Genomic DNA, 16099 nt, shown 5'->3' with positions numbered 1-16099 from the left:
GAGAAACAACGCTCGTTAAACACATCACTACAAGCGTACCGTGAAATTGTACGAATAATAAAGCGTATTTTGGCGCGAATCGTCACTAAAACTACCAGTCGTTTTAGTAACGAATAAGTAGATTTTGTTCCACAAAAAAAAATCGACTTCGATCATGGAAAAACCAGTTACGTTTGATTTAAAAAGTAAACTATTGAATCGATTTTGAAATAATTCTATGACACCAATCCTTTCAGACAAAAAAGGCTTTTCTAAATCTATAAATAAATGATAAAATTCTAAATAACAAAACAAAAAAAATACTACCAAGGAAGAACCTCCTCCTTTTCGCTGCTTCAAGTAGACTGAAAAATCGATTTTAATCGAATTAAGTGTAAACCCACAATCGATGCAATTCACAAAATGGACAGTGAGTTAGCGTTCGCAACCCTACGCACCGCAGGGCACCGTTGTACGTCTCCGTACTATTGTTGCTCACTTGCCTTTGTCAGATTGAGTTCTAAATCGAGACATCATATATTATATCCTATACTTACCCTTAATTCGTATATCCTCTATTACATTACTAAACCACATGTATCCCTTTTCAGATGGTGCAAGCAATACAAGTACTCCGGTTTCACCTATTAGAATTAGAAAAAGTAAGTATCAAGTACATAAGGTTTCTAATCATTTCAGTATTAAGAAAGTGGAATACATTTGGACGATCGATATGAAAACCCGTTTCGGAAATATCGCATAACATAACATCGTTTCGATTATCCGAGGGCTCGATTCGGTATCGAGATATGGTATCGATCTCGCGGTTACACGCAACGCTCGCACGCACGGCGAGGTGAATGCGAGACGAGTTCCGACGCGGCCTGTTCACAACACATACAGTTCTGAATATTCGATATTTAAATTTTGAAAAATGACATCGTTTTCGGAACCGCGGTCAGGTGTTCGCCGGCGCGCTGAATGGGAACGCGCTCGGTCCTCTGGCGTTGTTTGTTTTTCCTTTATATCTCCCATTTCGGCGTGTTCCGTTCGGGAACCGGTCCAGTTTCTTGCGTGTGTCGCATTGCCAATTCGCGCCATTATACTCTCAATCGAAACGTTCCAATTGTAACGGTAACACGACAGGACGTACACTTTTTGCTATTCGCTATCAAATCGAACAGTTTGCGCGTGGTGGCATTAATAAGAGGCATAAAATTTAAATCCGCAGTAGTTTTTATTTAACAATGTGGCCGTGTCGCACGGCAAAGAATTAATTTAACTTGTCAATATTATGGTCACGTTTGAACAAAACTAGTTTGACTAACGTCTATATCAAGACGAATGATCTCGAGAAACGAGATATCTCGTCCAGCAGTCGTTCTCACAGCGGATTCCATAAAAATATCCGGCGTCGGCATTGATCGGACTAGAGGTATGTTAGAAACCGGTAAATTCGGTGAAAAAAAGTACGTACCAATACAAAAAGCTTGGCCTGTAACGAGATAACCTGTAATGCGATACCTCTGTACGAATCGTTGGCCGGAGGGCGAGATAAAGGCCATTAAAAAAATAAAATAAAAATAATACGTTGTTCGAAATTCAAAATATCGGCCCGAGGGCCGAAGTCGATTGGAGAAAATCACTCGAATCGTCGATTCGATTTAATGAATCGATTCTTTTTTTATTAAAAGCAACATGCTATTGTATTTATATTAAGATTGCTACATATCTATTCCATTTCTAGTTTCCTAAACGCGCCTCGTGAGTCTGCGTATAGAGCGTGTTTCTGTCTGTTATTGAAAAAAGATTTTTTGTTCGATGCTCATATCCTATACGTCAGTTTTTATCTCGTCTACGGTTTTTGTCGTTTGGGAGAAAAGAAAAAAAGATTCCGTTACTTCGATCCATTTCCGCTTCACTACACTCTGTTCACAGGTGATCTTTTTTCAACTTTATAATAATTAAAAATAAAGAAAAAAAAGTTCAATTCAACTAGCGCATACAATAAGATCTCGTTAAGTGCACTGTTTTTTAACCTTTTACCATAATCGATGGGTTTCAATAAAAAGTAGTGTACAAAGATTTCTCTCATAAAGAACAATTATGTCCTGTTTGAAAAAATACAACCTCTGAAGTACATAACGGAGTGCGCATTTACAGTGACGTAATAGAAAAAGTCGCTTGGTATTCCCGGCACGGACAACTTTAACGAACCCGATTATATTTACATTAAAATATCCAATAACATTTTTGATTTATGCTTTTAATATTTTAAATACGGCCGGAGGCGAACACACTGCTTCCATAAGTCCTTTTCGGTGCCGCGATGGGCCCTGTGATTGGCGGTCGCTAGCTAGTTTTCTTTTTTTTTTTTTTACTCTGCATCGTCCTTCCCGTCGACTCTTTCCTAATTACGTTGTGTGAACTCTCGGATTCCTGTGGTAATGTTGGTACCAACATTATATTTGTTCCTTTTTCAAATTTCGAAATCTTCTGAATAAATACTTTCGTCGCCATAGAATGAGAGGTTATTATTCTTAATCCACCTTTATCAATGTTCGCTTACTTCATTGCCTTGTAATTTTATATAGCGTTTTGTTTGTAATAAGAAATAATATACATCTAACCGCGTACTATAAAAAGCCGTTATTAAAAAGCAACAAACAAAACTCGAGTTGTATATTTTTTTCATATTTTGTTTCTAACTCGTAAACGTTATCTGTAACAACGTGGCTAAGTGATTTACGATGTAGGTCAGATTTGTTGGTTTACGGGCCGAGGCTCGAACCTGGGACCCCGGTTTACGACACCCCGACCGCCGTTTTACAACGTTTATACAACACACTCTTAATACTGTGACTGGATTAATATATTTAGTTACGCGACACGCCACCTTGTGACCGTTAATTCATAAAAAAATAACTCGTATAGGTAATTGGATTTAGTTTTTTTCAAATTAAGAACTGGATTGCAGATAAAAGAAAAAACGTTGTGTCGCTGCTAGAAATATATATTATCTGTGTACCGAAGTGAAGTCAGGTGAGAAGCAATCGAGGTCTCATTTGAATGTGGGATGTTCGACCGGTTGATTTTTATTCATATAAAAAAAAAAAAGAATCCGGCCCTGTGCGCGGATCAGAAATGTCGGCCAAAATATGCGTCCACCGTACGTGTTTGTACATACCTTTTGTATATACCTATAGTTTGTATACATATGTATCATGAAATATTTTAACGTTGTTTTTATTTATTTACATTTGAAAATCATTTTATTTATTCTGTCAAAAAAAGACGAAAGTGTCTATTTGGTACATGTAACGTCTTATAAATTTAATATTGACGTAATATTCGCTGGCAATTCGTTATTTTACTGCATAATAAACGTTCCAATTTATGCGGCACCTAGTCACACCCACATAGCGCATTAGCACAGAGAAAGTGGCTTATAACGAGAAAAAACCCTTTTAGTTGCGAATCGACCGCGACACAGATTACGACATGAGATCTTATCCGGCCCACGCTTCTGGCAGCGCTCGCACCAGCCCGTACCACACAGCAAACACTTAAAAACTTTCAAAATACTCCACAAACGACATGCCTTTATGAAAGCATCCTGAGAATTAACTAGTAATAAAATTAAACTCGCATCTGCAATACAGTCACAAAATCGAAAACGTGTTCTATTTTAAAATCCGTTCCTCCGATTCTAAATTCAAAAGAATGACAGTCATTCGAGTAGGGAACGTCTATACGTCAACGAACAGCCATTATATCACATTTCATTCCAAGTTTAAATAAAAAGTATTCGTTCAGAAACACACCATATCTCAATCCGTGAGTAGCTCATTCCAAATTTAAATTTCTGGAAAGAGTTTGATGTTCGAAACGATAATCGGCCCGAAGTCGACTCGGAATGCCGTAATATCTCATTAAAGGCATTACAGTTTATTAACAACGTCGCATCCAAAATATACTTTCACACGAATATAACTCTTTGGTCAGAAGACGCATGACTTAAGTTGTTATGGAACGGGTCAACATTACATCCTTACTGAATTTTTGTGGGGACAGTTCCAAATTTGAATATCCTCGAAGAGTTATGATGTCAAATCTCAGTGACTGTCAGTAAAATCGAAAATAGTATCGGCTTCAAGGCAATGGGGGATTAGAATGAAATTTTATTTCGAACAGTGTGTTTACGCTGTCATCCGTGTGAGCTTATAAAAGCGCTCTCAATCAAGATTTTGACAGTGACAGGCATACTTGAAAAACGCCGCGCGCGGACGCTGCCCGCGCGGACTACGCACCGCCGTTTATAATCTCTAGTATCAATAAAGTTCACACAGTCATAAATATGAATTTCAACGGTCGGTTGTAAAATTCAAATTATGATAAACAAACTACAATATTTGGCCACACGGAGAGGCGGCGCGTGCGCATTTACTGCGCCCAATATAATGTGGAAAAAGCTGTCGATTAGGGAATTAGCGGTTCGGTGAGATAATTAGCTGTCAACGGCGGCAGCGTTGTTTCCGTTTCCTGCGAGTTGCGTTCTATTCTATTTCCAAATCCGCCAGGAGGCCAAGATGCGGAGAGCCGAGGGCCGAGGGCTGCATGCGCCTGCGCCGTCCGCCCGGACCCACCTGCCGTTTTATTGCGTTTCACCATGTAAATTCTATCTAAAAATTTCGTTAGTCTTTTTATTGCCTTATGTTAATTTCTAAACTAATTATGCCTATGAAAATTTATAAGGCCGACGCACAAAATTAATACGCGCACGCCGGGGGCCGTATTTTATCGGATGGATGGAAAAAAAAAACGGATTTTGTTCCTTTTTTACGATTCGTTTTGAGTTTTTACGAATGTTTCTAACTCGAGCCGGAGCGACAGTTGGGCCGACTCGGTTGCGTCCAAATGTATTCCCTTTGTTTCGTGTTGACTCGTTTTTTGTCGCGAGCTTTGTATGCTGATACTAGTGTAAAGGTCGCGGGTTCGGGTCCCGCCTGTTTAGGCCAACTGACAGTTAGGTGTTGCTGAACTCGCCATTATAACTGTTTGCCTCGCTGAGAAATCCCACTTTCAGATATCTATACAAATAAATGTGAGTTGTCACCGGACAGTACAGCAAAAACATCGGTTTGAAATGTCTGGGTTCGAGTCCTAGCAATAAAACAAGAATTTATTGTTGTTGTATCTTTTAAATTATTTTATGGAGATAAAATGGCTTTGAAACTTATTCATGTATTAAAAGCAATGTGAAAGGCCTTTCTGTACAACGAAAGCTGCTTAAAGACGTGATGCAGAAGCCCTTAGAGGAGTAGTAATAAATGATATGTACAGACCGCCGCCTCAACAGTAAACCGTTGCCACCAGGTTCACGAGCTGTGCGACAACTTTTGCCACCGTTACATCAGCTGTCTGAAGGGCAAGATGCCCATCGACCTGGTGATCGACGAGCGGGAGTCGGCGCGGCCGCCCGACGCCAACGGCGAGCCCCGCTCCGCGCCAGACAGCAGCCACGACGGCGCCTCCACTCCCGACGTCGTGAGTACCCCCTATAGCAAAACCCATCTCATTCAGAGGCGCGATCCCCAGCTAGCACCCAACTCAACCACGAGTTATCTCGTGCACCCCTGTTCTTAGTCTGGCCATTGCAAAAACGAAGTCTTTAAGGGGGTGCTCGCATTTTAGTTCCAAATTCCCGCCTCCCTTGCTTGTAACGCCGTATCCCTGTGATCAGATAGCGACTGGCTATCCCCAGGAATACGGTGCCGCTGTCGACCGCCCGAGAGCTTGCAGCGCCCTCGGCCCAAGCTCGAAGGCGGTCGCTAGTTTAAGTTCCTTTAGAACAAATCTTCGTTTTTGCAATTGGCCAACCTCTTAACACTGTACGATTCAATCTGATTGAATTTTTTTATTTAATTCATTAATTTATCAAAATTCCAATAAATCAAACGTTACAGTGAAGGGGTGAATACGGGTGCAAACTCATCAATGAACAATTCAAATATTCATATCGATAACGGACGACTCGAATCGACCTGTGTATCGATGTTGCGATTTTTACGATTTTGCGTTACGTAATCGAATATGAGCGCCTATATTCGAAATATGTTTTGCACCGGAATTTATGTATACGATTGAATTAAAAAAAAAAAAACATGCGTATAACGTTGATTGTAATATGTGTATACTAATAATGAGTACGTTTAGTGAGTAACTTGCAGGTGTTTCTAAGTGAACCCTTCGAACGCCATTGTTCTTGTCACGAGAGGCACAAACTAATTCCAACGCCATAAAACTTAGCTACGCGTTTCCGAGCTTAGATTAAATAAAACGTAATTAGATGTATTTAATAAAAATAATAATAATAATAATAAAAAAAAAAAAAACTATTCGAAAACGAAGTATACGTAAAAACACAACTTTAACTTGCCTAAGTGAGATAATAAGATTTACTTAAGAATTTTAAATTATTGTAATTGATTTAACGGTGGTAGTTGCTAGAGTGTTATTGTTTTGGCTAGTAAATACAATCATTATATACGTAAATAGTTAATATTCGCCGATTTATTACGTTTATGGGATAGAAGCACGAGAGTTTAGTTAGTGAAAACAAAAATACGTATACAGTATACGGTAGGTGTAATAAAGTCCGTGAGTTACGCGCGTGACGTACGTAACGCCGTAGTGGCCCCCCTAGTGTTGTGACTGGGGGCTCACTGCGCGGGTACAACACTACAACACGCGGTCATGGCTAATATATGTATGTGCGTTATATAGAGATCTAGTTGCTTCTACAGAATAAATTAAAAATTAGTCGTGGCGTTGATTGTGTTCGAGATACGACGGTACACTTCTCCCCTTTCTCCTCTATAATATAAAACGTACGTAATGTTAGATAAACTAAGATAATTACTTTTATTGCCGTATTTTTGTACAATGCATGTTGGTTATATTAAAATTAACGGCAGTACGTCCGATGCTGGTACCGACGTTGGTACGCCACTAAACGACCGGATCGTTACGCTCTCCTTGTTACTCTATTCCAATTACGAAATCACATTTGACAGTTGACGTCAGTTTTAAAAATCAATAAAGAATTCGTTGGCGTTTAAAATTGAATTGTTATTCCAATGTTATTAGGTCGAATTTCATTATATGCCAAACGGCATTTCGTATTTGGAATAGTGACAGAGTCGCGACGTCACAGCCGTCTGTCAATTTTTGTTGTTTGCCATTATCATCATTTTACATAATGACATTTGATTTGAAATATTTGTTTTTATGTTGTATTTAATGTAAACATAATGGTCTCTTAAACAATTAATAATTATAAAACACCTATAACTCCACTATATTTTGAATTAATGTCTCAAGTATAATGATGTCAAATAAATAAAACTATAAAGTTTGACAGGGGACTGTGACGTCGCCATTTTTAGGAAGGAGGGGTTAAAAGTATGTTGAAATAGTGATGTGGCATACATTTTAGTGATGACCACACTAAAATGTAAGTAGAAAAAAAAATTAGTTTTTTTAGTGGCATACCATAAAGTACGGTTTACTGAGGGGCTTATACGATTAGATGCCGCGTGTACGACATATTCGCTGTACATGTCACAAACATGAGTATTTTAACATGATATTTGTTTAATATTTTTAAGGGATATTTTTGGGCGTTGAGACTGAATTGTTTTGTTTGTGTTATATATTATTATTTCCCAATTTGTTAACATTGAGGTCATTACCAGTAGAACAGTGAACGCGAGCAACGTTGACTGCGGGACGTGTAATTTTATTGATGATCTAAATTTATTAGTTATTTTATTTGTCTGTATATGAGTTTTAACATAAATTGTGTAGTTGAATCATATCTAAGTTAGGTTATAGATTACGCATTAGGTTTCTCATTGTCTGAAACTTAATTTCTTGAATCTAACTCGTAAATGTATATTAATATTGCTATTTGGTGTACAGCCATCTTGTATGTCAATGTGATTAATTTTATAATTTTATTTTCTGAACGGATTAAACAATAAAATGTTCTGTTTGAAATTATTATGGTCGTTTTGCTTTTATACCAACTTGTGAATGATGAAATGGTAGGCATTTAAACTTCATAGGTGAGACAGATATAGAAAAATACATTCATTTGATCAATTTTTAATTAAAAGTATTCAGATACATTCAAAGTGCTTCAGTTAATTAGCCATATTCAATTAAATGTGTAAACTCAGTTATATCTATAGTATTTCTATTTTTTTGAAAATTCATCATTGGCATATCTAATGTTAACTGTTCATTGCTAAATATGAGACTCCCCCATAAGGGGGATGATTGAAATAAACTAAATTCCTTTTTCGAAAATTCTAGAATTTAAATATCTAGTAAAGATTAGAAATCTCTAGATGAAATTGGAAATAACCAAAGAAATAGACTAAACTAAATACTTATATATGAACAACAATATGAGATGAGCCGAAGCAATCTAGCAGAGCAGTGATCCAGACAACGAGGGCACGGCGCACCAAGAAAGTTTAAATGTAATATGGTATTTTTATCATGTCTGAGTATTCTATAAAGCGGTGGGCTCCCCCGGCGCGCGGGAAAAACTGGAAAATTGTTTCTTTACTGCACCCCGCGCGCTAATCTTTTGTGCGCTTCGGAAACCCAAGCGGTGCCCATAAAATAATAAAAAACATGGCGGAATCTTTTCACGAACCACCGCGACAATCTGATATTTTATTTATTTTTTATAGTCTGCCATTGACGTGTGATGGATGCCGATTGGAGGGTTGAATTGAGTAAATGAGGGGTCCCTTTAATTGTTGCAAACTTGATGTTTTAGAGAAAAAAAAAACATGTAGAGTTAAACGTTGTCTATTCTAGTATGTAGCTCAAGAAAGGGAATCGAAATGAACAATCGGGTTGTTTATTTGTAAAAAAAAAATACAAAAAAAAATTGTCTATTCCCAGTAGGGTTGAAGAAAGGGAAAATAACAAATTAACAATAGTAGGTATACTGTAGGACACACAATGAATAATGTAGGAGAATGAAAGGAGGGCATAGGCAATAAGAGAAATAATAATATAAGGGGACAAATCCGGGATTTGGCCGGGATAGCTGGCAATTCGTCATGGATTCGTCGCGGTGCGTGTGGCGCTCACAATGCCATAGACTAGAGGATTTTGCCACCAACTATGACCCGCATCATGTTTATGGGCCCAAATACAGTATTGTATATTCCCGTGCTCTGACATATTTATATATTTATACATTATATAAATACAGAAACATGGCAGTGGAAAGTAAATGTATAAAGATATTTATATTATAGATATAAAAACCAGTTATTTTCATTTCAAAACTAAAATCTTGAATTAATTTTGATAAAATGAGACTATTCTGTAAGTATATCCTTTCAAATGAGAAATGAATTTTCCAAATCGGTTTATAACTGACGGAGTTATGAGGTAACAAATATACATAATAAAAACCGAATTGAAAACTTCCTTTTTTTGAGGTCGGTTGAAAATTTATTCTTTATTGTACAATAAAACTTTGTACAAGTGGCGAGCTTGAAGCTATATGACATTCTATACCAGCTAACCATTAGGTTAAAACAGAAAGCGTACGAAGGGCAGTGGTAATGAATAAGATTTCACATAATAATTTTAACATACTAAAATAACATATATAATACGTAAATATTATATTTATACTAGCTGACTCCGTAAACGTTTTACCATATACATATTTCTAGAACTATACTTGAAAATATATCGTACTACAATTATTATATTCGATTGTCATCTTGCAACCCTATTGAGGCATGTAAAGATTGCGATTAAAAAACAGGGGTTGATCGTAAAAGCGTGAAAATTTGAATTTGTATGTATTTTTCAATGCTAAATCATAATAAAATAAAAATGGAAACATATGTAAAAAAATAAAAAAAAATTTTTTTTGGGGACGGTCACCCTTATCTTTGAGGGGTATGATAAATAGATGTTGGCCGATTCTCAGACCTACCCAATATGCACACAAAATTTCATAAAAATCGGTAAAGCCGTTTCGGAGGAGTTTGGTAACAAACACTGTGACACGAGAATTTTATATATAAGATATATGGAGATACATTAGTAGTATAATAGATCATCGTCATATCAGCCTTTAACTGTACTTTTGCCAGTATTGCCACGCTTGGCAGGCGGGTTGGCAACCGCAGTCAGCTTTTAGAGGTGTTTTAAGAGGGACGCTGCTGCCCATCTCTCGCCCTTTCTTAGTCGCCTCTTACGACACCACCGGGATATGAAGGGGTGGCCTATTCTATGCCGGGACCACACGGCTATATATTATATAATAATAATAGATAATTATTATATATGATATTAAAATGAAAACTATATATTTTCACCTGGCAACCCTAGATTGCGGCTAATTGAGAGCAGGCAAACTGGGTGCAATATATTATATTTCAGCTTATTTCTCGTTTAAATTAAGTTTCATTAAATAAATAGATATATTAATTTGCCAGAACATTAAAAAAATAAAATATTAAAAAGTTTTATAACATATCAGCTGAATTCAACGGCGGATTGTTAGGCTAGCCGATTCAAGTGAAAACTGGCCGCCACAATAAATAGCATTATCTGGAAACACTAATTGATATGTACAGTCGCGTTGCCAGTATTTAGTTGCGCGTACGCACGTCCATTATGTGCGGCCGTCTGTCACCCGGTACCTCCTGACTGCTTTATTACATTGTAAATCCTATTTAACCACCATCATTTTACATAGGGCCCCGGGATTGTAAATCACGCTAATTATCTGCGTCTAAAATAGCGTTTTCTTTGGAGAAAGACATAAGATTATAACGACCCTTCGTACTGTATTTACTACTTTGTAGTTTTAAGTTTTAGTACATGGATAGATAGATAGGTGAACACTTTATTTGACTCATCTGTGACACAAGTAAATTAATAACTAAAAAACTGGTTTGAACGCATGCAAAAATTTATTACATATCGCGGAGTATTGTTTAAAAACAATAAATGGTAATAATCTATTGGATTGTCTATACTTATTTCAAAGGATACAACTTTAAAGGCAGCCCTCGTATATATGAATTAAGCAAAAATAGTGCGGTACTTATGCATATTCTTTATTACACTTGAAAATTACATTGTTAATGCATTTATAAATATTGTGAGCAAGCGTGGACTTATCTCTGACAGTGATCTCTTCCAGTCAACCCAATGCAGTTAGAAAGCATGTTGTTATCGGGCAGCTGAAGTATTTACTACAATTAAAAATCTTCGGATCTTATTAAGTTAAGGTATCCTAACAGGCTACTAAAGAACTTTAGTCAGCTGTTAGAATACCTTTGTGATGAAATATTTGATTCTTACATCATCACTATACGGATATGTCCAATATTAATATCAATTGAGTCATTAAAATCTTGTTTTGATTCGATAAAATACTTTACTATCTCTAGCTATAAGTGTATTGTATCACATGGCCTAGTCTTGGGAGATGACTAACTAAAAATTATTCCTGATTTTGGACAGTACTAAATTCATATTTATAAGTTTACTAGACAGAGACTTTGTACAAAAGTCGTTTGCTTGGACACCTCTGTCCTATTAGTGTTTCTACCGTGAAGCAGTTGTGTTTGCATGGCTGTGTTTCGGTTTGAAGGGTGGGATATGGCGTGAATTTACAGGGTACAGAGGAATAACACCTGAGGCCTCAGGAATGACAACGCATGGGGGTGTCATGGGCGAAACAGTATGCTCTGTTATGTCCATGGTACTGCTCATGTCTATAAGCGACGGTTACCACTTTCCATCAGGTGGCCCGTCAGCTTATTTGCCATTCTAAGTTACATAAAAAAACTAACTTTTACCAGCGACTTCGTGTGACCGGGCTACATTAATTGATCAAGTTGAAATGACTCCATGTATAATATAAGTGTATACAAAATTTCATAGTAATTTGTTTAGCCGTTAAGACGATAACAGGCAACAAACAAATGGACAAACTTAATTTCACATTTATAATATTAGTAAGGATTGATAATTATCAAGAAAGTACTAAAGTGGGCAAAAAGCCAAAATATGACATTTTGGTCGCTTCATAATCGTAAATTGAAAAAAAAAAAATCTGTCCCCATTTTTTAACGTGTGTAGACCATAGATACCATAAATTTCATATTTGTGTTAGTCTATGTCTCTATACATTCGAATATTAAAACTGTTTTTTGTTTAAACAAATCATGAATGAATGAGACGGAAATAACATTTATTCCCGTAACATAATACGACACGGGCAGTTCCGGTACTTTGAACGAGTTGAAATGACTAGAAAGGTGTTTTTTTTTCTATTGTATATATATTTTAAATAATAATAAAGAGGAGAGATTACTATAAAAGATTTATTGTACTTAATAATTATTTATTAACAATTGTTAATAAAGTTATTTAAACACTTTTTGTTTGGTTCAACTTTAATTGATTCGTAATATCTGAGATGGAATAATAAATATTATCAATTCCAAAAACAATGACTCACTGCAAAAGAACCAGAGACAAAACCTGACAGCCAAACTTTGACTTGTCAATTTTGGCGCCAAAACTGCAAAAGACACCGCCTGTCGCTCGTAAACCGTCGCATTCAAATCTGGAACGCGCGACCATTGGCCGGCCAGCATCCAATCTGCAGATGCGAACGAATTTTATAGCCCCCCATTGGCGCACCGCGGGATCTTATTTACGAGTCCTAAGGTTCACTCGCAAAATTTCTATTAATAAATTAGTCGTAAACGTTCTGTAATTTATCGTCATTGCGTTAGCAGTAATTATTTCCTTTAGAAGGATAACATCTCCATACTTTTAATTTGTTCGCTCTGGACTGGACTGAGGAAATTGCTGACCTTTGCCCCTGCTTTTATCTTTGAAAGCAGAGACAATTTTATTTGCTCCCAAAGCTTTTATGGCCACCACTAATGTGATACACAACCATATTGTTATGAAGCTGACTTGTTATTGTATTTATGTGCGACTATAAAATAAAAGTTCTTTGCTTGACTGATAGATTTAGAGATTTGGTTAATGGAGGCATCGACTAAGAAAATTAAGTTTTTTTTTTTTTATATTTTTAATAACAGAAGTTGTTAAGCAAAGATCTCCATTCTACACAGTTTAACCAAGCTACCTCGTTAGGCTATAACTTGGAAAATGCATCTAAATCGATGTCTGTATACATATGTTGCATCTAAATTGTCACATAATTTTCTTCTTGGTCTAATTCGGTATAATTCTTTCTTCTGGTGTGTGTGTGTGAGTGTAAAGTGTCCTTCGTGTCTTAGGTCCAACAACGGTGACTCTTCCCGTTTCCTTTTATGCACTCTGATATGACTAGTGAATCCAAGTTTGTTTTTGAAGAGTCGGTTGCTTCCAGTACAGTACAGTTGGCCAAATTGATTGTACATATAATTCTTCTTGTATTCTGTAACAATGGTTGTCTTCTGGCTTTCTCTGCTACCCAATAAATCTACGAGTATAAACCGTATCTCCTTAGACTCTTATGATACTTTCGGATATTGTAAAATAACAAAAAATAATCCTAATATTTCCAACACATTGTAGCCGCAATTGTTTTGCAATAATAAAACCTTTGCAATCATTAAGCATTATCAAGAATGGAGTGTTTTGACCGAGCACCGAGCGTGGGCCGGACTCCCATAACGGCATCAGCAGGCTCGATGACCTCAAGTGCTCAATTTCAATGCAAAATAATGTAAAGCCAAGTCCAAAATAAGTGTGTTTTTATAACAATCGTAGTCTGTTATAAAAACACGCTCATTCTGAACTGTAAGGGGTGATAGGTAGATGTAATATTTTTTTAATACATTATAATGAAATGTTGACTGGTACACCATCACCAGGGCTGTATGCCTGTTTGCCCAACTTTACAGTGAAAAATGTTAGATTTTGTAATTTTATTTCATTTGTTCATTGAACTTGATTCTCAGACAAAACAATTTTCTATTAATCCCCGAAATTTAGTATTTTGGGATTAATTGCTCACCATTAGGTGGGCCGTAAACTTGTTTGCCACCTCAACAGTATAAAAAATCAAGAAGAGCATATTGAGTGACACTCTTGGCGTTACGTCCGATGCTTACCATCAGACGGGCCGTATAATTGTTCGCTTTTTTTGTCAGATCTTGGTATGGCCACACCATTAGATTTGCTCACTCCAGCCTCGGTCTAAGGTGAACAATTGTTTCCCAAACAAAACAATATTCCATTAATCCCCGAGATTGAGACATCGGCCTCCCGCCGCTCCCCAAATGAGACGTGCCACATCAAAGAATTACACCGCGGGCGTCCTATTATTCGCAGTGGAGAGAAATAAAAAAATTATATCCGCCACGCTATGACGCGAACAGGTGAAAAATTCTATCGCCGGATATTTAGACAGAGGCCATCAGATGTAATGTTTTTATTTGTCCATATATTCTGAGTACCTACAGGATTGCTTGGGTACCTCTGTCCCATTCGTGTTTCAACTGTGTATCAGTTGTGTTTGCATGGCTGTGTTTCGGTTTGAAGGGTGGGCATATGGTGTGAATTTACAGGGTACGGAGGAATAACACCGGAGTCCTCAGGAATGGCAACCCGTGGGGGGTATCACGGGCGAAACAGTATACTCTGTTATGTCCATGGTACTGCTCATGTGTATAGGCGACGGTTACCACTTTCCATCAGGTGGGCCGTCAGCTTGTTTGCCATTCTAAGTTGTATAAAAAAACCTACAGGAATATATTGTTGAAACACTTTGTACAATAATCTGATAAACATCATTATAATAGCCGTTACATGTCCATTGCTAAACATGTCTTTCACAAAAAGGGAGTTTGGTCAGTGATGGCCACGCTTGGCTGGCGAGTTGGCAACCGCAGTTAGCCTTTGGTGATGTTTTAAGAAGGACACTGCTGCCCATCCTTCCAATATTAAGTTCCCTTAGTTGCGTACCCACGGGAAAGGACTGTGTGGCTTATTCTATGCCGGGACCATACGGCGAATATGGGGACATTTGAGAAGTTAAAACTATAATTTTTAGAAGTTTTGTCTGTATTTCTGTATGTTTGTTTCGGCATTATGCAAATACTACTGCGGTTATTTTTTTTTTAAGGATGACTATGAAGATAGACTTGAGAAGCGACTTTGCTATTTAGAGACATCATTATTTCAGCCATTACCCGTCCACTGCTGGACATAAGCCTCCCCCATAGACTGCTATAAAGAAGATTTAGAGACATATATATACCTACATTTTGTTTCTGGTATCAAAAAAAATTAATGGCTAAAACCTATTACACACTAAACGATTACTTAAATGACAAATATGCATGGGCAAGTCGATCACGCACGGGCTTTTGACAACCAATCTTTTCAATTTAAACGCGCTTTTTCTACAATAATATACATGTGACTTCAGTTCTGAGAAATGAATGACCATTGACGATAACGTTTTATGAACAAACAAGATTTAAAATTTTAGTATTTCTAGAAGTCTATATTTACATTGCAACTAGAATCTTTCACTCCGCTAAAAAATGCCAGCTGTAATTGCTGTAAATTAATATAAGATGAAGACGGAGAACAAATTGGGATCCACTCTGATTCTAAACATATGTACTAAATCTCCAAAATTTAAATTCCATTTTGATATCAAAGTGAAATTTTTAATTAAACATTATGACAATTTTATTCCATATTGAACATCAATCTCCGATCGCTATTTTGTCCACACATATGCTATAATATATAAATAAATATGCCCAGTGACATAGACTTGCGAAAACTAACACGTAGTTCAATAAAATTGTTTCTGAAAGGCCATGAAAACAGTAATTAATCGAAATTATTAAGTTAAAATATTAAGCTAGGAAGTAAGTTAGAGAAATGGCCTCATTTATTCATATAAATATAAGCTTCTAGAAAAAAAAAAAAATGTACAGGAAAATATATGCAGTTATTACGAACAAAATACTTACAAGAAAGGAAATCGAATCCGGGGACAAGCACCGGTGTTTCCGAG

General features: G+C 36.8%; 1 protein-coding gene across 1 annotated transcript in view; it reads left to right on the top strand.

The window, feature by feature from the left end:
• Positions 1 to 16099, top strand: part of LOC113519897 (homeobox protein homothorax) — a 409098-nt gene that overhangs the window by 79844 nt on the left and 313155 nt on the right. Inside the window, exons 5-6 of the mRNA XM_052900545.1 lie at positions 591 to 641; positions 5356 to 5526. Of these exons, the coding sequence (XP_052756505.1) occupies positions 591 to 641; positions 5356 to 5526 (222 nt within the window). The remainder of the gene's footprint in view (positions 1 to 590; positions 642 to 5355; positions 5527 to 16099) is intronic.

Source organism: Galleria mellonella, unplaced genomic scaffold (genome assembly GCF_026898425.1).
Source record: "Galleria mellonella isolate WM207_F2 unplaced genomic scaffold, CSIRO_AGI_GalMel_v1 utg65, whole genome shotgun sequence".
Taxonomy (NCBI): domain Eukaryota; kingdom Metazoa; phylum Arthropoda; class Insecta; order Lepidoptera; family Pyralidae; genus Galleria; species Galleria mellonella.
Note: the sequence above shows the minus strand (reverse complement) of the source record. Positions and strands in the feature narration are given on the sequence as shown.